We start from the raw sequence: 20,393 nt of genomic DNA, 5'->3' as shown, positions 1-20,393 counted from the left end.
AGGCCACAAACACTGGTCCCCTCATCCTGAAAACAGCGAACAAGAATAGGCCTTTTCTTCCTCTCCTGTTTGTGCAGCTGTAGTCTTGCTGGCAAGAGTGGAAGGAGAATGAGCTTGAATCCTGAGGAAAAAAAGAAAAGCAATGAAAAACAGTGAGCTCCTGGGAAAAGCCACTTATCTCCTAGACTTGTGCATCAAGGCTTTTGCTTTGTTTTTAGATCTGCGTTCAGATGTATCATTAGCATTCCCTGCTCACTTCTTCCTCATCCTCTTCATGTGCCAGTCAAAAAGCGTAGGGGTTTCTTAAAATAATTAACTGGGAGAAGAATTTGATGGTACAATTAAGGAACACAACAGCCACACATAGCACACCTTGGCTGGGGAGAGGATATTGGTTGCAAGGGGGACAAAGCCTGTTTTTTGTAAAGCTTAGATAGAAATTGTAACTTACTGCCAGTTTTTGTCAATTCGCTCTGTATACGCTGTTTCGGCAGCCCAGACAGCTCTTCTTTGCTAGAGGCAACAAATAAGCACCTTGTTGAAAGAACATACAGCTGTTACCCAGGAACCTACTTAGCATATTTGTTTTCAAATCCAAGTTTAAAAGACTAATTAAATAAAGCAGGGTAAATTGTTTTGCTGAAGCCATGGAAAACAAACTCAGGGACACTTTGTGCCACAGCTATCCAGAGATAACAAACTGGAGCAAGTTGCCCCATCCTGCCCTGGTGGCACATCCAAGCGCTGAGGGGAACATTTAGCAACTGGTTTAACCAGCCAAGTACAGGCTGTTTTAACACCACTGGCTTTTGGTTACACAGACACAGAAAGTCAGTTTTACCATAGAAACACTTCTAGTGTCAGTATTTATTTTTACCTTAATATACATTTATACAGGCCATAATAAAAAGGCTATTTATTACGCAACAGTTCAGTGAGTTATTACCTAGTTTCAAGAATAATGCATGCAATTACAAAGGAGAGGTAGAAACACCGTATTAAAGACCTAAAAATACAAACATTATATAAACAAACACTTTCAAATTAACTGTTGGATTTTCATACAGATAAATAAGGTAAAAAGTACATTACTTTGTCAAAGTAAAGGAAACACATGGTTATCCAAACACTGAAACAGTATTTTGATGTGTAAGCCCTGTACAACTTTGTCAAATAATTCAGATCACTGTGTTTAAGAGGATTAAAATGATTCTTGTCCTGGAGAATGGTTTATTCAAGTATTCAAGCAGTTGAGTAACAAAAAAAAAAAAGTCCCCAAGATAAAGTATAGGAACCATTTCCAGAGAAGCTGATCTGCCTAAATACTTTGCAAATCACTGTCCTGATGATCTCACGGGATGCTTGAAATGGTAATGCCTATAAGGCTAAATGAAGCTTCCCACCTCTCCCCCAAAATGCACACATAATAATCCTGATTTTTCACACACACTGTATGTAGATATTCTACATCAAGTTATCAGCATCTCAAACTCCAACATCATTTTCTGGTTTTGCATGGTTCCTTGCAGAACCTTTCAGTTTACAGTATTTCTTGTAATACTGCTCAAGAAACAAACTACAGAGAACTGTCATTACATCCCTAGAGACTGCAGGCATTAATGCACGTATTGCATGCACAATAAAAGATGCAACCAAATCTATATAAAAAGCAAACAACCAGCAACTCAACATTGCTATTACTGAGAAAAGTCCAGACCAGTAGTTACTCAAGTATTAGACAAATAGGTATAAAATGGAAAGGTTCACATGAATACAAGTTTTTACAGTTTGTTTGAAAGTCTTCTAGAAGCTACATTTGAAATTCTGAAAAGAATTTTATGTACACTGAAATGAAATTCAGCCAAGTCCATTGTGCCTTCTTTCTCTAATTTTTTTAACATAGTTCTTCAAAAATGAATATACAGTTGCTTTAGTAAATTAGTGCAAACCAAAGTATTTTGGAAGAAGATCATCAAATTGTATCCACATCAGCCAAAAACCCACTGGGGATGTTACACAGATGGAGCACAATTTCTTCCATGACCGTCTTTCCCCTGTGTAAAGGAGCACCTCGTCATCCCTTCATATAACAAGCTGAGCCACGTTTACAACATGTGAGCTGCAATACAAGCCAGCTTAGCCCCTTCAGTCAGGATGTGCATATGGTTAGGGTTTCCCAAATCCACTCTGCCACATTTTACTGACAACTTAAAAATATTTTTCACAAACATTTGAGGGTATCTTCCAAGGGAAATGTCTTTTTGTACCTGATGCAGAAGGATCCACTCACTATAAACCTCATGAGGAACAAAAAACCAAAACCCCTGATCATTCAAGTCCAAAGCACACATACAAGGATCAGTTTGAAATGTGAAGAGAGACTCTTAAATTCTGTTGCTAGGAAGAAAAAGGAGCTGCTGGATCAGTAAGGCAAGTGTACTTTTGGAATTTCTCCTCTTTGAATAATGCTGCTGTTTCTTTGGTAGTCACCACAGAAATGAAAGAATCATCTTCCACACGGGGCAGAACAAGAACAACAATTAAGCTGTAGTGAAAAAAGTGCAGTATCACTGATGTGGTCCCGTATGTTCACACCATCTGGTCCTTGGGATATTTCTACTGCTCATATACAGCCACTGTACTACAGCAAAGTGCAGAAAGCCTTCGCTCAATGCTAGATTTATCTGCAGAGAGAGGTGACAAATATGTCATGACTCCAGTGTTATTTTACAATGCATTAATTCTATGCAGTTGTCAATATTTTCATTATTCAATCTAAACTTACACTTGTGTACGTTTTCTATATCTGCAGGGTCTTGTAGTATTTTAGTCAGTCCTTCCAGCAGCAAGGCTGCCTTGTGGTATCGATATGTAATATCTTCAGTTTGCTGAAACATCTCATCCAGAGCTGCTGATTGAACCTGCAATCATTCAGAAGATTCAGTTACATAAACTGTGTCAGGCAAATAATGAAATGAAAGATTCAAATGGAATGATTTTTGAACCTTAATTTAGCTGATCTGTTTTTTTTATAACTGTGAGATAACAAAACACAGTCAGAGAATACAGCACCTGTGCTGTATTAACTAAGGGTATTCTGCACATATAAACTGTAACAGCACTTTCTGATCTTTTTGGTTTACATGTGTTACAACACCACATGAATAAATATGCTTGTTCTTACACCTGCATTCTCTCGTAAAGAATACAAATTGTGCATGACCGCACCATTATAAGGGTTAACCACAGTATTTGCCACTGTCTTGTGTGTGACACCTGTGTTAAAAACACTTCCCTCTCATTAAAAAAGCAGTCAAGTTCCTTGTGTGGTTACTGCCTCTGCTCCACAACAGATAAAAAGTTTATCAATTACACAAAAAAGCTTCCACATTTTTTCTGTTTTTGCTTTGTATGGACAGGCTGATGTTCTTCAGATTAACCTGGTAGATCGATGAAGCTACTTCTGTTGCTTCTGTGCTTTACTAAGCCTTACTGGAAGAGACTGCAGCACACAGAGCTGTGTGGCTTAGGAGTTCTTTTCCTAGTGGTTTTGCACCAAATGTGCTGATGTAGTGGAAATGTCCCTGAGGGGCAGTATCTGCCAGGAACTTTATAGCCACAGTTAAGGCAGGGCAGGAAAGAGAGTGAAAAACTAACAGAGATTACCATGAACAGAATGCTGGAAACATACATTCTATTTTCTGGTGATGCAAAGAGAAGGAAGCAATTAATCTCAATGCCCTATCATTTAGGTAAAAGGAGTAACTTACCATTTCTACAGCACAGCTGTAGATGAGTTTCTCTGCAGTTACACTGTTGATTTCATCAATGAACCTCTGCTTGTCCGAAAAGAAACGATTCAACTTTTCAGTCAGTTTCTTGCACATGCCAATACAGAACTTGTATCTCTCATTGAGGCTTTTCACAACTGGAGGAAAGGTAAGAAGAAATTAAAACAAAATAAAACAACATAGCCTAAGTTCAGCTCTTCCCAGCACTAGCAAAGTCAATCTGTTTAAACTTGAGCTTTTAATGTTTATTTACTCTGCCACTTCTACAAATTAGGTATATATCAAATAATTTCCATTTTAAGTTAGTAACTAGTTCTTAATAGTTTCTAGCTGTACCTTTGTTTATTATCAGAACTGTGCAATCATACATTATCTCTTGTACTGAAGAAAACAAACATGTTGTAATTTAAGCTTTCTGAGTGACCTATTAGCAAAGAAAATTCACAAGCAAAGCAAACTAGATTATGTTGCATCTACCTTGCTTAACAGCAGTGGATGGGTTCAGCTTCCCCGATTTGACCTGTGCTTTGGCAAGATGCAGAGAAGATGCGAGCAGCTGGGCAGCTTTCATGTACAACACCAGCTGCTCTACTTGTCTAGGGAGGGGGGAAAAAATAAGTAATTATGTACCAACACACCTTTTTAGAACACATTCAAGCCATGGGCAGACATCACTTTAAATCACAGCCCTACACAGGACCCAGCAGCAGCAGAAGAGGAAGACAGATGTTTAAAATGCAACTCCACCCCTCCCTTCCCTTCACAAACATGCTGTCACGGGTTGAAGAGTACATCTGCTCATCTAGTAGCTGCAGCAGCAAATACAAACTGCTTAAATGTAGGCATTTTAAAAAAGAACACTTATTTGTGAGGACTAAATGCCTGAGGTCAACGTCTTACCACAAGTGACTGGGTGTACTTTTCTTGCAGTGTCATTTCCTATGCCCCTGGAATTCTCAGTTGTGAAAAGCAAACACTTTGCAGGGATTTTTTTGTCGGATTTTTTTTTTCCCCAGAAAGCAAGCAGGAAGTGGAACTGCCCTTTCCCACCACTCCAAAATTCTCAAATTTCTCTTTGATTTTGTATTAGGGCTGATCAGTTCCACTGGAAAAAAAGGTCAAAGTTGGACACTCCTTCCTCTTTCCCAACCTGCACCACAGTGCTACTGCTTCAGGCCGGTCAACAGATAGGGGTTCAGGTCTGACAGAAGCTGGTACACAGATTCCCAAGGTTAGAAATGCAGGGCTGTACCTCAAGCCTGAACTTTTCACCATTTCCCCAACTTATGTGACATGCTAGAAAACACTGTTCTTTTTTATTTGTCTGCTAGCAAATGGCTCTCTATCCTTTGCTCTTTCTCATTTGTCTTCATTGCTAAACACTTATTCCTATAGAAGATTCTAGACAGCAAAACAACCACTGTCAACAAAATGGGCATAGTTTGCATACATTTTGGATGTATTCAGTATTCGCTAGTTCTCTTAATATGATTTGACCGCATACTTACCCCCATTCTTTGCTTAGCTGGCTGATCTGATCAACAACTATGCTCTCTTGGATTTGGTACAGCGATACTGCAGAAGTACACAGGTCTGGGTTTCCTCCTCGTACTGCTGTCAGATCCAGAACACATTCTGTAAATGTCAGCATCATGTTTAGATGACGTAATGTATCTGTATGTTCTCTCTGTCAGAGGGAAAGATGACAACAATTTAATCATTAAGCCATAAGACACACAAGTACACTTAAAACTCTTGCTAATCATTTGAGGGTTTCTTGGTATGTCAGTTCTATGCATAAATCACAGTGCAGTAGAGCCAGAAGTAGAACTATGGAATCAAATGGGTCCGAATCAACAGATATTAACTTGTTCTTTGTCAATAATTTCAAGATACTGTAGCTTGTACTTAAGAGTCTTTCAAAAAACCCAAAGAAATTGGGACATGGAGTTCTATGTTTGTTGAAACCCAAGCAACTGAAGGAATCACAAGTGGGACATAATACTTGTTATTATATTATCAGCAACCTAAAAGTATGCTTGGCACTTGTATGAGAAGCCAGAAGGAACATTTGGCTTCTATTAAAGACTTGATACCTACAAAAGAACTGATCTAAAGCTTCATACTTATCTGCTTCACTTTTAATTTACAGTTAGATCTAGAATTACACTGTGTTAAAAGGTGGCTGTTTAAACCCAAAGTTTACACTTTCAACTAAACAGCTTCAATTGGAGCTAATACCAAACTGCTTCTTGGTGAATAAAATAGATAAACACATGCATAGCCTCTCCTCAAAAAACCCCAAAGTTAGCCTTCAAAACTAATGAAACATGTCTTAGCAATGTTTATAATATTTTAGTAATACAGATCTTAATTCATTTTAACTCTATCTGTGGGAAGAATACAGTGTACTGTCAAGCAGTCAATAGATTCAGTAAGGACCCAAACACTTTCCAGCAAGATGTGAATGAGAAAACAGAACAGCAATCTGTCTTGAGAAATTTACAGCCTAAGGATAGCAGTCTGGTGAAAGACCACCCTGATTTGTGTTTTTAAAGTGTCACTCCTCCACACATTAAAAAAACCCATATAGGACACTCTTCCCACAAGGAGGATTTAACGTCATCCACCGACTGTGAAGCAGCAGCTAAAAGCAATGCCCAGAGGGATATTGCTACTGTCAGCACCCACGTCCAGAGACTTGGCATTAAAACAGAGGCCTCTTTGGAAGGCTCTGGTGAACAAAAGCAACCATTTTCCTTTGGTTACCTATTCAAATACATAATATGCCAGGAATAATGACTAAAGAGAAATTGGTCACGATTGATACAGGAATATTTTCAAGATCTTATAAAGGAACATCTGAAACAGTGAAGAGGAAGCTACAAAGTGCACTGAACGGTCCTGTTTTTACCATGTCTCTGTTTTAGCAGCATTACACATTATAAAACATTAATTTTTTATTTTTTTTTCTATACCTCCATTAAAGTTTCCTCAGGCAATTCAGGAGCTTCAAAAGTGATAAAGCCCTCTAAGCTGGGAGGCGAAGTACCATAAGGCATGTACTTCAGACTTGGAGCTGCCTCGGCTCCCGGAGGAGAAGAACCCATATAAATACCAGGAGGAGAGCCCATATATACACGGCCACTAGTAGAGCAGAGAGACCCTCCAGAACTGTTTGATCCAACTACAAGAAAAACAACACACATTCAGTCTAATAGGTTGTTCCATCTCGCAGCACTGGGGCTGCAGTTGATTGCAAATTACAGATCAATAGCCAACACAGATTTACTCTTGGGAAGCTCTCCTGATCATTCCTTACATTGGTCTGTGGAGAATGCAAAGGCTACACCACAGTGAACAGTGACAATTCATAACACAGATTCTGGGAATGGCTGACAAGGATTCCAAGGCAGAGTCCAACAGTACAGACTAAAGGTTGTGCTATAGTTCACAAAAGCACACTGCTGCACACTCCTGATCATCCTGAGCAGATGACAGCCTTTACCTTGAGATCTTTGATATCTGGCAACATAGCTGACACATGCCCAAATGTGGTCAGCTCACACTGCTTGCATGCTGTTTCTCGTACAATGCACAGCAGCAGGCAAAAAAAACAGAATCAGAAATCCAACTTTTCCTTTCAACCTCTGTCACTGAGATCTATTACACTTCCTGTGGTAAAGCTGTATACACAGGTTACACACTGCTGTGTTGTAAATCTATGCCTCTCACCACCTCTTTAGGAGAAAAAAAGGTCAGAATTCATCTGACATTCATCTCTACTTTACAGACTACTTTTACACTATGGCCCAGAGGATTTGCACCTGCTGTGCAAGGCAGTAATCAGGTTACTGGCCCAAGAACTGGGCAAGCCCAAATGTTGTGTTTGAGAACAGTCCAGACTAATAAGGAAGTTTTACCTGAGGTGGTTCTTGTTCTGAGGACCATATGGGTGCAGGTAGGAGGCGTAGCGCTGCTTGGAGGGGACCCAACAGTAAACATGACAGCCCGAGAACTTGCCCCGCTTCCCATGGAAGGAGGTGCCATTGCAATTCCATAGGCCCCTGCTGGAGCTGGAAAAGAGAATTTCAGCAAATTAGTCCCTATTAGATATAATCAAGTAATTACATACAGCAAATTGGAGCACTGCAGCACTACATGCTTGGATGTAGATCCAAGATTTGGACTAGACAGAAGTTCTGACAGCAAATAAAACAAGCTGAGTGGACAGCCTTGATGATACACAATAAGAGACAAGATGCAGCCTACACATATCTTTTAATGTCTCTCCGCTCTAATCTCACCTAGAAAAGAGCAACAGCGGCTCTCTGAGAGCCTGAGGACTCCACCAGTCCTGCAGCAAAAGATACAACAGAAAAATTTCAAACACAGACCATGACAGGTCTGCAGGCTGAAGATCAGCCCTGTCTGCAGAACTCCTTCCATCTGTTCAAAAGCAAGGTGAGAACTTCTGGTGGCCACTTGTGGCAAGGGATAAGCTGGGGGAGGGAGGAGAAAAAAAGAAGAAGTGACCCAGAATTACATAAACTGTCTTTCATATGAAAACAGGGTGTAATTAGGAAATGAAACGGCCACAAAATGTATTAAAAATAAAACCAAACAAAAAAGATCCCAAACCCTTCTAGCCATAGAGGCAGTTAAGATATTTCTGTTTAGCACAGAAATAGCTATTTTCCTGTCTCTGTTATTTTTAAAGCTATGTTAAAGAAATGGAACATATCCCCTCTTAAAGATTAGAAAAAAAACCCCTGCTGTACTGAGGCTAAAAATTGTCAGAGCCAATTATTGAAGCTGGAAGCAGAACTGCATCTAGTTGGCACTCCATAAAAAACCTAGCACATAAAGCAAGCTTGGATGTATCCATCTGTTTCTTACCTGTATCCATTGGTCGCTCAGTATTGAGGCTGTCTGTGCTGCCTTGATATAACTGGCCACCAAGGGTAGTCTTTACCTGTTGATCTGAGAGCTTCCCAGTACTAACAGACCTAGACAGAAAAATGTTATGAATTCACAATGGAAGTTCTTCAGCGAGATCCTCCTATCTAACCTGCAACTAAGGATGACTTTCAGATTCTTTGTATTATAGGGAATACTTCAAAGTACAGAAAGGCTTGAAAACTTGCTGTTCATCATGGACCTACTGAAGCAGAACTAACTATAAAAACCAAGATACCCTTCTCTTAAAAAAATATACTGCAAATTTTATCATAAATTTTCAAGCAAAAACTGCACAGACTTCAAAGAGGCAATGAAATTCCATATTCAGAGAATCAAAATGAAAGAGAACTAGACAGCAGCACAAAACGCTTCAGGAAGTCCATGCTATATTTATACACAGTACAAAATGTTTCTGTTGTATACATCAAACCTCAGCATCTCCTCGCGGCTCACTTTTTGCATGCTCTTCCCCTCCAAGTTGCTGTGTGCAACATACATTCTTCTGCCAAGTTACCTACCCAGCTTTATGTATTATAAAAACTGCAATACCTACCTGCCAAAGGTAGTTTTACTGGGCTGTTCTCCTGCCTGCTTTTCACCTCCTTGGGTTGAGTGGAAGTGTGTGAAATCCCTTGGGTCAGTGATGTCTTTAGGCTGCAGTGGGGGATCTACCAAGCCCTGGCGATTAGCCAGGGCCAGCAAGTTTGAGGAGGCTTGAGTTTTAGGTATTTTGAAAGGAGCCGTTGCCTTTAAGAATCAAGACCAAAAAAACACACAAAAACTAAAGTTAGAACCCCCACAGTATTACTGGGAATGATTTCAGGCAGTGTGTTACCACATTTTACTGACAGTGGCAAACTTAACAAACCTTAGTAGGAGAGCCAATGATTGTTGGTAATGGAGTTTTGAACAGCCAGTCTGAACTCCTAGGTGACGATCCCATATGTTTGGTAGGCGATGTTCCCAAGCTACCTGGCCTACTTGGCTGTGGAGAGTGACTGTATCCATACCCAGCATAGGATGGGCATACTGGGTCTGAATGCTGCTTTCTGAGCTTCTGCTTGTTCTGGTAAATATCTGTGAGAGTAGGTGCACTCTGCAACCTTGCTCCCATCAGAAGTGACTGCGGAGACTGAGATGGTGGTATTGGAGAACCTGTGGGGATGAAAAATAATGAAGTAATATTCCTCTTGCAGTGCTTGGAAAATATGTCAACAAAGCCCAAAATGCCAGAGATCAACATTAAACTGCCAGATGATGGGACTGCAAATATTGTGAGTTGCGTTTGATCATTAACTCCCTAGATGGCAAGGAGAACAGATTTAGCCTGTCAGCTATTTGGATGTTTAAGCTGCCAAATCGGCAAGATTTCAAGGTGACAGCTGTACTGGCAACTGCAGTACCTCTGGCAACCTCTATCAAGACAAATAAAGTGGTCAGATTCAGCAGGAATGGCATAACCAATACTGAAACTTCAAGTGCAGCCATCAAGGCTCTAGGTTGAATAGAGGTTCTCAAGTACTGGGATTGTAATTGTACAAACAAGTGAGTGAATGCAACATTACACGTTAGTGACTTGTTTTGCACATAGTGACTTCATTTGCAGACACAAAAGGCAGCTCACCTCATGGTTCCTGCAAGAAAACTAAGTACTAAAAATAACCATGTTACTCAAATAGAACAGTTTGGGATCATTACTTTGGGCAGTCATCTACTTGTTACTCTGTCAGACTGAATCTTTTTCAAAAGCTTATTATGTACAAAGCAAGTCCACGATTTAGTATGACTGGAAAGTTTCTCCTAAAAAAATGGAAGAGCTATAAGCAGTCACCTAAATAGAGGGCTTTGGGGAAATCTCTCTTATGAACATCTCACCCACCCAAATGTGCCCTTCCCCTCTTTCAAAATAAGGAACCTGAAATGTGATCATGTTCCTTGTGGTATTTTTATGTCTCTGATGAGAAACTCCGCAATAGGACATCAGACTTCAGCTTTATGGCCACAGTGTTCCAGATAAAATGCCCATCTTAGTAACCTCAACAAACTGACACTGAAGTGACAATTTCATGTTAAAAACATAATAATGTCATGTTAAAAAAAGAAGGCAAAACTGAAAATGAACCGTATTAACTATGTAAGATGTTTAAGAGCTGGCCAAGACAATCTTCTGAAATAGGCTCCGTTTCATAAATGTATGCTCAGAAAAGATAAACAAAAATCACAAGCTTCTTGCAGTTTGCTCAGTTAAGTGCCCAGCTGTTGAGTCATTTTTCAACCTTCTTAAGTCTCCGCTTTTGGCTAGTTACATTTTGAATAAGAGCACTTTATTTCATTTCACTCCATTAAACAGTATGTTTTAGAATAGTCTTTCTGCTCACTGCTCCAGCAAAGATCAAGTCTATTTCTCATTAACTTCCCAGCCAAGAATTTGCTTGTTTGAAATCCCTCTGCTTGTCTGTCTCATAGCATTGGAAGTCCTCACCTGTCACTTTAGAAACCAGTTTTAAATCTCACTGCTTACTGTTCTAGTGTCATTGCCACCATGCTTCTGAATTAGTCCATTGCCGTCACTGGCAGCAGAAGTAGCTCAATTAGTTTAGAAGCTACATTATGACAGACATCTTCACTCCTTAGAAAATCTCAGCACAGATGACCTCCCGTCACCCAGAAGCAAAAGGCAGCTTCTCACAGCCATTTAAACACTGCAATTTGTGGTATTTTACAAATAGAAATACCACTGCATTCATCTGAAATTAAGATATGAAGTCAAGTAGGAAAAGAATGAAGGAAATACATGAATAAAAGAAACATTAAAAAAAACCCCACCACCTTACAGCCATAAAACCAGCGCTCTGGTATGCCACAAGTCAGTTCGATACTGGCAAAAGGCACTAAACCAAAAGCCCTACAAAATTCTACCCAAAGAAAAGATGCAACAAACATACACACCGCTTTGTATCCTCTTCAGATCACCCCCTCTTCTTTTTAAGAGAAGAGACTATATAAAATTTGTGGCTTCACTTATTCCTTGCCTTTTGTTGAGATTGCCAATGGCACAGCAATTAGGAAGGCAATTTTTGAGACATGTTACAGAATGTCTCCTATGGATGAAACCACTCTCAGATATGAAATATGGCTACTCCAAGAAATGAAGGCTCATCCCCAGATGATTTTGGGAAGTGTTTAAAATAGGCGAAAACCCCATAGTATAGTTTCAACACCACCTCTTAGAAAGTCAAATTAAAGAGCATAACTAGTATTTTAGAAGAAGAAAATGCACCCAAAATGTATGCATAGCAGAATGTGTTGCTGAATTGCATATTCTTATGCTCAGTCCTTCTGGCATTACAGTGCAATTCCATCTTTAACAGTCTCAAAACAAGTCCTATTTCTCCCAGATCTTTTTTTTTTTTTCCCCTTCTTCTGCTGGCATGCCATAATTTATGACTTGCAAGGCTTACTGAATGCTTAGCAACACTAACATCAGATCCCAGTCAATTTCCAAGGGAATGACGAAAATGTGTTGCATGTTGTACACTGGCAGTTCTCCCTCCTTTTTCTGGGGGCTGGCATAACAAATCTGGTCTATCAAAACCAGATTCTGAGAAGTATGTTACTCCCATTCATTATAATCCATCCATTTCCACCCTTGTTTCAAGACGGGCATTACCAGAGTTGCTTTTTTATCTCACGAAAAAGAAATTTTAGTTATTCCTTTACTGTGTAGGGAATTAGTTATGGGGAAAGGTTGTCTTGATTCTGCCAAAACTGGGCTAAGTGTCTACAGAAAGTCAGTGCACTGCTTACCCAGTGTCTCCTATCAACCCATACTAATGTATTGTTGGCTCTCCTCTCCCTTCACAAAAAGCTTTAGAAGCTCTATCAAAACAGTAGCAGTTACGCTGTCCAGTCACTCACCTGAGAAGTTTCTACTCCTTGATTCATGTCCTTGAAGCTGTCCGCAACAACAGTGTCCAAGCTGCTCAGGTATGGTTCCAACTATGCAAACAAAATAAAAATATGAATTTACGCTTTATACCTCACCTACAGATGAAGGTAAAGCGAAATAAAATTGAGTTAGTTCACTTCTGTGAGTCATTTAACAGAAATTACTTCTGCAAATGTGACCTGGTTGGGTGGATTTTGGTTTAAGATAATTTCAAGCAAGAATTAGTGTTCTGAATTACTGTTCCAGATAAACCTTTACTTTACCTTCTCTGCTAAGAATTTATGGGCTCACCTAGTGGTGAAGGAGAATAGGGTCTAGAAGATCCTGTGGACAACCTCCGCCCAACACCCTGTGCAGTGTCAGCTGGCACTGGAGAACAGGAGCCCATCTTCACGAAACCCATCGGGCTGGTATTTGAGCGTCTCACAACTCCAGCTCTAACAAGGTGAAAAGACTGGTTACACACACTACAGTAACTGTGGTTCCTTCAGATAAGCTTCAGAATCCCCTAAGAAGTACATCAGATAAAGAAAACACTGACATTTAAAGAGAAAGCTATGACGTTAAAGCTTATTAAGCTACTAACTTGAGCTAAGCTTCCCATACTGAAAACAAACAAGATTTAATTCCCTTTGTTCAACACTGACTTTTTAAACTTTCAATGCTGTAACAGTCTGTTAACTGGAGAAAATTATACCAGATATCCCTTTGTACACGGATTCCTAATTTTCAAGTCATCAAATTTGGGTTTTATAATCAAGTGAAATGTATTGCTGCAAATGCTCATTTTTATGCCAACAAAGATTATGACAGTTTTCATAGTGACATGACAGTGATTATGACAGTTTTTCATAGGTCCACAGGTCAGGTTAACTAAAAACAGATGATTTAAGAGAATGGAACTTTCTGAAGTGTGGCAACTACTATAAAATCAGAGATCCTTAAAAAAACATGCAAGGAACTACAAGTTTGTTTTTGTAAAGTTCTCCAGAGTTCCAAGCAGTCTGTTTGACTTTTACCATCCAGATTCTGTAGACCACAAGGCAAAGAGTAAGTCTGGCACACTAGAGCTTTGAAATAGACAAGCTGGTTAACTAGCATCCCAAAAAATGCCTAGATATTCTACAGAACAATGCATTCACCTCATCATTACACATGTGAAAACAAAATGTTAATTATTACTGACATTCTAGTTTACAATGTAATGCCACGTAATACACAAAGAGGAATAAAAAGCAAGACTTCATCTTTTTACCTTCTTGGGTTGAGTGAAAAAAACAAGCTCCTTTTGTTCTTATGAAAAATTTCAAGTGCCCATCCAATAATCTTGAGACTGTGAAGGACTGTTATTTGTTATTGTTAAAGTGCCTTTAGTGTGTTTTTGTGCAGAACAAAAAATGACATCAGCAAGAAAGCATGGACCTCTGACAAAGTACAAACACAAACTAGAACCAAGAAAAAGGAGTTTAAATCCCCCAGACTCACCTTGGTGATCCGTGGGGGTTTGACACGGGGCTGGCAGTGGAGGAGAGGTTCTGTTCTATGCGCTGGTAATTCCGCAGCTGAGTGGGAACCGGGATCGGTGCTGTCTCGCTGCGGGGGGATACCGAAGGCTGACAGTGCCTGAAGATGGAAGGTGTGGAGACAGGAGGTGAATAAAGATGGACAGGTCCCTCTCAGAAATGTAACACTGATGAAGTTTCAAGAAAATCTAGGAAACAGGCAAATAAGCTGGTTCTGCACTCCCTGTATGCAGTATGATCTCAGCTTGTCCTAATCTAGCTCTAATACTTCAGAAAAGATGAGGAACTGTTCATTACTACCTGCCTTTCTTATACTGGCCAGCATCAGATCAAGCTGAGAGTGCAGAAGTAGCTGAAGCACTTCGTCACTCATCCCAGAGATCCCTCTGACTTCCTGCCAGTCTGCTTGTTCTGTTTACCAAGCTTCAAAATAGCGTTCTAGGAAAACCCGCCACACTAAGAACAGGAAGTTCAGCAGCAGGGCTGGAATGTGTACAAAAGCCACTAAAGCCCAGAGATATCCCAAGAGACAACATGAACTTGCGAAAGGAAAACATGTTATGTAACCAACCCCTGACAAAATGACCAAAACCACACACCTGAACATTAAACCACAGACTCAAACTGCAGACTAGCACTTCTCAAGTTCAACTCAAGTGTCAGTGACCTGCCTTACTCAGCATACTATCTGATAAGGGAATCAAACCACTGCAGTGTAATCAGTTACCAATACTTTTAAAGGAAGACAGAATTCAATGGAAAGAATTTCAAATGAACAGGCTTTTTGGAAGATAATCAGTCTAATATCTGGTCCTTTACTGACCACCTCTTCAGAGAAAGATTAGAAATTCTTAGTGGAAATGTAAAAAAAGTTCTACCAGGCTGCATGGCATTGAACAGGAATCTGCGTTTCTGACTCTGTCTTATTCTCTTTGCTGCCTCTGAGAATGAAATGTTGCTTGCTAATACACATAGAACTGTCTTAACAAAAAAAACCCCAAACTTTTGTCCTTTTATTCCCACCCAGTTTCTAGGCACTACAGAGTAATTTGGAAGCTATCCATGAGCACACAATCAGTGGAAGGCCTAAAAGCTTCCACACAAGAGGAAGGTTTCACAAGTGGAAACCACACAGAGGCAGCCTGCTATGACTAACACAACACCGTGAGGTAGCACATGGAGGCTCCCTAGGCCTGACCTCTGGAAAAAGGGAAGCAAATGTTCTTTAAACTGTGGCAGTGACACTGAGGAGGATATGAAGACACTCCAACTTTTAAAATACTCAGCCTGGAAAACGCATTACCCTGCTCTCACACAGCCCTGTAGGTATATCCAAGCAAGCTCTGTGAGCTAACTGCAGGCAGCAATGCTGTGTCAGTATGGTGGAGAAGCATGGTGCAGTATTTGGCCTTACCTCAGGGCTCCCCAGCTCAGCCCCGAGGCTAAACTCTGGTTCAGCATCCTCAGTCTGGTGTGGTTTGCTACTAGTTAGAGAAAACACAACACAGATGTGTGCAGTGCTGCATGCAAATCTTGTTTCTCTGAGATCCAGAGAATAAAATTAGCCATTAACCACCTCTACCTATTCTGCCCATTCTGGCTGGAGCCTGAGAAGCATTACAGCTTCTTCTACTTGACTTAAAGCATCCTAACTATGGGTGCAATTTGCTCCCATAGTCTGAGGAGCCAATCGCTGTTTCACAGGGCACAACCTTTTGTAAAAGACAAAACAAAAACCTACACCCCTTTCCTTAACACCCCCCCCCAGCCCCCCCATCAACCATCAAACAATAACCAAACCACACAAGAACATTTCTCAGGAAATAAAAAACCAATAGCAGTGCCTTGCAGACTATCAGACATGCTGCTTCCTTCACACCATGCTCCAAACAGCCAGTTAGTTACTGAAATTACTCAATAATTAAATCAAACTACTACAGTACAGGCACTGAAAGCGTGACCAGTAGGCACCTGTTTCTCATCGCACGACTGTTCAGCTCTTAACTTAGTAACGTAGAGACAACGTGACTGATATGTTTTCATAAAACCTGTAACTCTAAGAACTGTGACACCTGACACAATTTAAAACAGGAAATGACAATGTGTTTCTAATATGTTGTACACAGCCAAACCAGAGCAAATGGATCTTTACAGACAAACCACCCCCATTATCTGCCCTTAAACATAAAACGTAAGACTAAAAGCTGTATTGATAGCCCATGTCAGCAGATTTCACAAACTGTGCAAAGATCAGCACAAAGTAGCAAACTTTCCTTGTGACAAGCATTTCTAAACAAATAATGCTGACTCGCGGCCCTGTAGTATTAGCATAAGCCAAAAATACACCTAACATAATAGCTTTATTCCCTATTTAGCCACTCATCCTCTTTCTATTTGTACTGAAAACATTATGAAATTCACTACTTGGTCAAATGACAAATCTAATCCTTCTGTTTAGATATTACATGAGTAGTTAAACAGCATGATTGAGCTTCACATTTTTCATTGTAACACAGGAAAGATTTCAGGCACCACTGATGAATATCAGTTCTATTTCAGACTAGCAGAACTGCAGTCTACAACCATGTGGATGAAAGAGGACTTACTAACAGTCCTGCTGATGGAAAAGCTGTAATACATGTTTAGCTGTTTCATGTGGCTTCTTTAGTATCTTGCAAGACACAAACACAATATTTACAGTACTTTCTGGCACAGAAGCCACACCCAATTACCAGACACAAGACAAGCCAGCCATGAGACACAAATCCATGGCAATATGGGTTTAGCAAGTTCCTCTCCTCTCACAACTACTTCTTTAAAATGTACACTGCGTTCAACATCTTGACCCACTAAATGGACTGTGCTGTGCTTCATAACACCAAAACGGGCAAGTCTGTTATGTCTCTGAAGTCTCTGCTTTCAACCAGTTCAAAATTTAACAGAAAAAAGAATGCTCTCTTTCCTGAAGGAAGTCTTTTGGCATGCATCAGAATCACAAGTTAGCTATGCAACTGTCAGCTGTTAGAATGCATTTAAGTTCAAAGAGCCTGGAAAAGAACAGGTCTAGCTACTATTTCAGTTCAGTTTTGAGTAGCCACCTGCAATTAAAAAACACACCCATATAGTAGAAAAGGACCTCTTTTCAAAAGAGAGGAAATCCTTAAGCCTACATCACACACCTGTTAGCTGTACCAGAAGCAGTACTTCGAGAAGAGGCTGAGGATGGTTTCTGTACAGTTCCTGAGCTTCCAGAAATAGTTAATGGTGACTGCCTATGAAGACAAAAGCCACTGTCAATAGACAGGTCTTCACATCAGAGAAACTACTTTGCAGCAAAGCTTTCTGAATTCAAGGTGTTTACATATTCACATTAACTTGGCATATTAATCTTCAAGATAAAGTCCACACAACTATGCAAAACCCATCACTGCCAAAACCCCAGCAACCCCTTCTACAGCTGCAGTATCAATTTTAGAACATGAGACTTCTTTTGGATAAAGCTCAGCACACCTACCCTCCACACATCAAGAACTCGCTCGAAGCCCGCCTGCCAGCTGCTCCCAATGGCATATCATCTACAGTGAGCAGAAGAACACATTGAAAACCCACGTCATGAAGTAGAATCTTAAATAAAATTAAATCTCCAATATTCCTGTTGTAGGAATAACCGCTTCTGGCAAACTTCTGTCAACACAGAGAAGTTTTCATAAACTGCGACCACCAACAAAAAAGTGTAACTGGGGAAGATAGAAGATTCAAAGATCAAGGCACTAATTTAGTAAAATATTTACCACAAGTTAGTGGTATTATACAGAAATCAGCTGAGAGGCTTCTTAGTGACACTTCAGGTTTGGACAACATTGTAAAATGGCAATGTGCTACATCCAAGTCTTTCTACTGTATAACCCCAGTCCAACATCTCACCTTTCATGGTAAACATTTTTTTATGGTTTTACCTGCATTTGTTTATTATCTACAACTCTACAGCATGGACTATAAGTGTTCAGTTTAGCCTGGAGGTAACAGAGTGCCTGCCTCCACTAAGAGGATCCTTGGGCTTCTTATAAGCAGCTGTTTACAAATGACTCTTGTTCTGCTGCCAGACCCCAATATTTTCCATGACTTTCAATTCCCTTGGCATCTTTGCCATATCTGGCTACTCAGCTGAAGGTGAAAATGTCCCAGATGGACATAGAGGTGTACCAAACAGTTGCCCTTCAAACATTAATCAAACTAGAAATTAGTTCCAATGTGACTGACACACATTTAGAGAAGAGAAAGACAAAACAATAACAGAACATAAAGGTATGTTACAAGTGGGAATTGTTTTAATACATAAAATAAGGAAGGTACTTACATGAGTGGTCTGAAGAGATATTGTGTGGGACAAGAACAAAGTCATCTGTGTCACAAGATGAGTTCTTACTACTGGTACTGGCAGAGTCTTTAGAGACCTGGAGATAGTTCGGAGGACCCAATGGAGGTGAAGACAAATTTTCTTCTTGAATATGCTGCATGTCTGGCAGAGACTGGAGGGGGGTGGTGGAAAAAAGAAAGTTAAAAAATACACTGTAAATCCAGTGATTCAGAATTTAGAATTGCTCTTTGGAATATGAAGCTTCTAAAGTAAGAGTCATCACTAGCTTTGACAAAAAAAAAAACCCACACAAAAACCCCAAACAACGTAAGAAAAAAAGGCCCAAGATTTACATATTTAGAAACAGAAACTGTGTTTGAATTTGAAAATTTCAAATACTAGATACCCCTGTAGTGTCCATTCAGACAGCTCTATATTAAATAGGTTGTGAATTTAAACAATTCAAGTTTATTCCATTATTCCTGATGATACAGATGCACCTCTTCCAAATACCACATAAGGTTGAAGTTACTAGTTTGTAACAGTATAAGGTGCCTTAGCCAAAAAGGCCAACCCAAAGATTACCTGTAACATTAATTATGTCGCAAATCACATTAGCAAATCTAAAGATCCGCTACTCTAGCACTTCATGTGTGTATGTTTTTTTCTTTAACAAAAAAGAACAACCACAAAACCCACAAAATACAACACAGAACAAAAAAGAACAAAAATGTTAATGGAATTCTAGCAGAAGAGGGGTATTACTTGCTCTGTGCTTTTGAACATGCTCTTACAGAATTGAAAGATAACATTCAGTAGCTCTGGGCTAAACATTACAGAAAATACATTCTATAGATTGTTCTGTAAAGCAGAGAACTTACTGGAGGAGAAGCAAAACGGCATGAAGGAGAGCTACCACAGGAACTGCCCGAGACTGAGCCTGCGTATGTGGGCACAGGTACAGGACAAGCTAGAAGAGGAAACCCCAGAGGAAAAAAAATAGGGGACTGAGATTTTGAAAAGCTGAATTTCAAACAAAGTCATTTCCTCAGTTTTTCGTTCATACACCCTTATACAGCTTACAAGCACAGCACTTAAACATACAAGGGTATTTTTTAAATATCCTTAAAGACACCAAGGGTATTTAAAGTTCAGTTGAAATGTCAAAGGAACTAGTAAATAAGTGTCACATTTCAGTCTAGCATAATACAAAAAAGGATTCAACACTCAGGGTTTCAATAGAGCACAACAACAGTCAGAGTCAGGAAAATGTCTCATAAACACTTAGCATGATATTTGGCACATCTTTCTCCCTTCCAGCCCCCATCATTCATCATTTGCACAAGTGGAAAACCAAAACTACTTACATTTTTTGACTGTTGAAATCTGATCCAGGAAAGGGTGGTTGAAAAATGCTTCTGTAGAACAAGAAACAACCACCATTGTGAGTGAATGTACAAATGACACGGAATTTACAGACTACACTGCAGATGGTGATAAATGGTTGCCTTCCCAGAATCAATATTTCAGAGCCAGAGGGTGAAGAGCTTATAAAAGATTAAAGCCTTTTATGTTATATGTTGCTATAGTATTTGGAAAGGAAACAAGTATCAATTGAATAACTTCAAACAATGTCCAGCAAAGCAAATCAGACTGAATTACTGGAGAATATCTTATGACTGCACTTAAGGATACACAAGAAGCCTTCCTATACTCCTCATGAAATTGTTTCCCATGTTCAAATATGGTACTCATTCAGATTTAATTTGCTGTTCAAAATAGGCATCTCTTACATTAAACACAAAGTATTT

The 20,393-nt window shown here is 39.7% G+C and overlaps 1 protein-coding gene across 1 annotated transcript in view; it reads right to left on the bottom strand.

The window, feature by feature from the left end:
• Window positions 1-835: 835 nt before the first annotated feature.
• Window positions 836-20,393, bottom strand: part of ULK2 (unc-51 like autophagy activating kinase 2) — a 40,229-nt gene continuing 20,671 nt past the window's right edge. The window contains exons 11-28 of the mRNA XM_065695164.1: window positions 19,950-20,000; window positions 19,464-19,552; window positions 18,583-18,754; window positions 17,740-17,800; window positions 17,405-17,497; window positions 14,188-14,325; window positions 12,994-13,139; window positions 12,672-12,752; window positions 9,622-9,908; window positions 9,307-9,500; window positions 8,691-8,800; window positions 7,715-7,867; window positions 6,770-6,978; window positions 5,300-5,478; window positions 4,269-4,387; window positions 3,771-3,928; window positions 2,786-2,921; window positions 836-2,684 (exon numbers count right to left, since the gene is read on the bottom strand). Coding sequence (XP_065551236.1) covers window positions 2,617-2,684; window positions 2,786-2,921; window positions 3,771-3,928; window positions 4,269-4,387; window positions 5,300-5,478; window positions 6,770-6,978; window positions 7,715-7,867; window positions 8,691-8,800; window positions 9,307-9,500; window positions 9,622-9,908; window positions 12,672-12,752; window positions 12,994-13,139; window positions 14,188-14,325; window positions 17,405-17,497; window positions 17,740-17,800; window positions 18,583-18,754; window positions 19,464-19,552; window positions 19,950-20,000 — 2,444 coding nt within the window. The 3' untranslated portion in view covers window positions 836-2,616. The remainder of the gene's footprint in view (window positions 2,685-2,785; window positions 2,922-3,770; window positions 3,929-4,268; window positions 4,388-5,299; window positions 5,479-6,769; window positions 6,979-7,714; window positions 7,868-8,690; window positions 8,801-9,306; window positions 9,501-9,621; window positions 9,909-12,671; window positions 12,753-12,993; window positions 13,140-14,187; window positions 14,326-17,404; window positions 17,498-17,739; window positions 17,801-18,582; window positions 18,755-19,463; window positions 19,553-19,949; window positions 20,001-20,393) is intronic.

The sequence above is a fragment of the Lathamus discolor genome, chromosome 14 (genome assembly GCF_037157495.1).
Source record: "Lathamus discolor isolate bLatDis1 chromosome 14, bLatDis1.hap1, whole genome shotgun sequence".
Lineage (NCBI taxonomy): Eukaryota > Metazoa > Chordata > Aves > Psittaciformes > Psittacidae > Lathamus > Lathamus discolor.
This window is presented reverse-complemented; position numbering and strand designations above follow the sequence as displayed.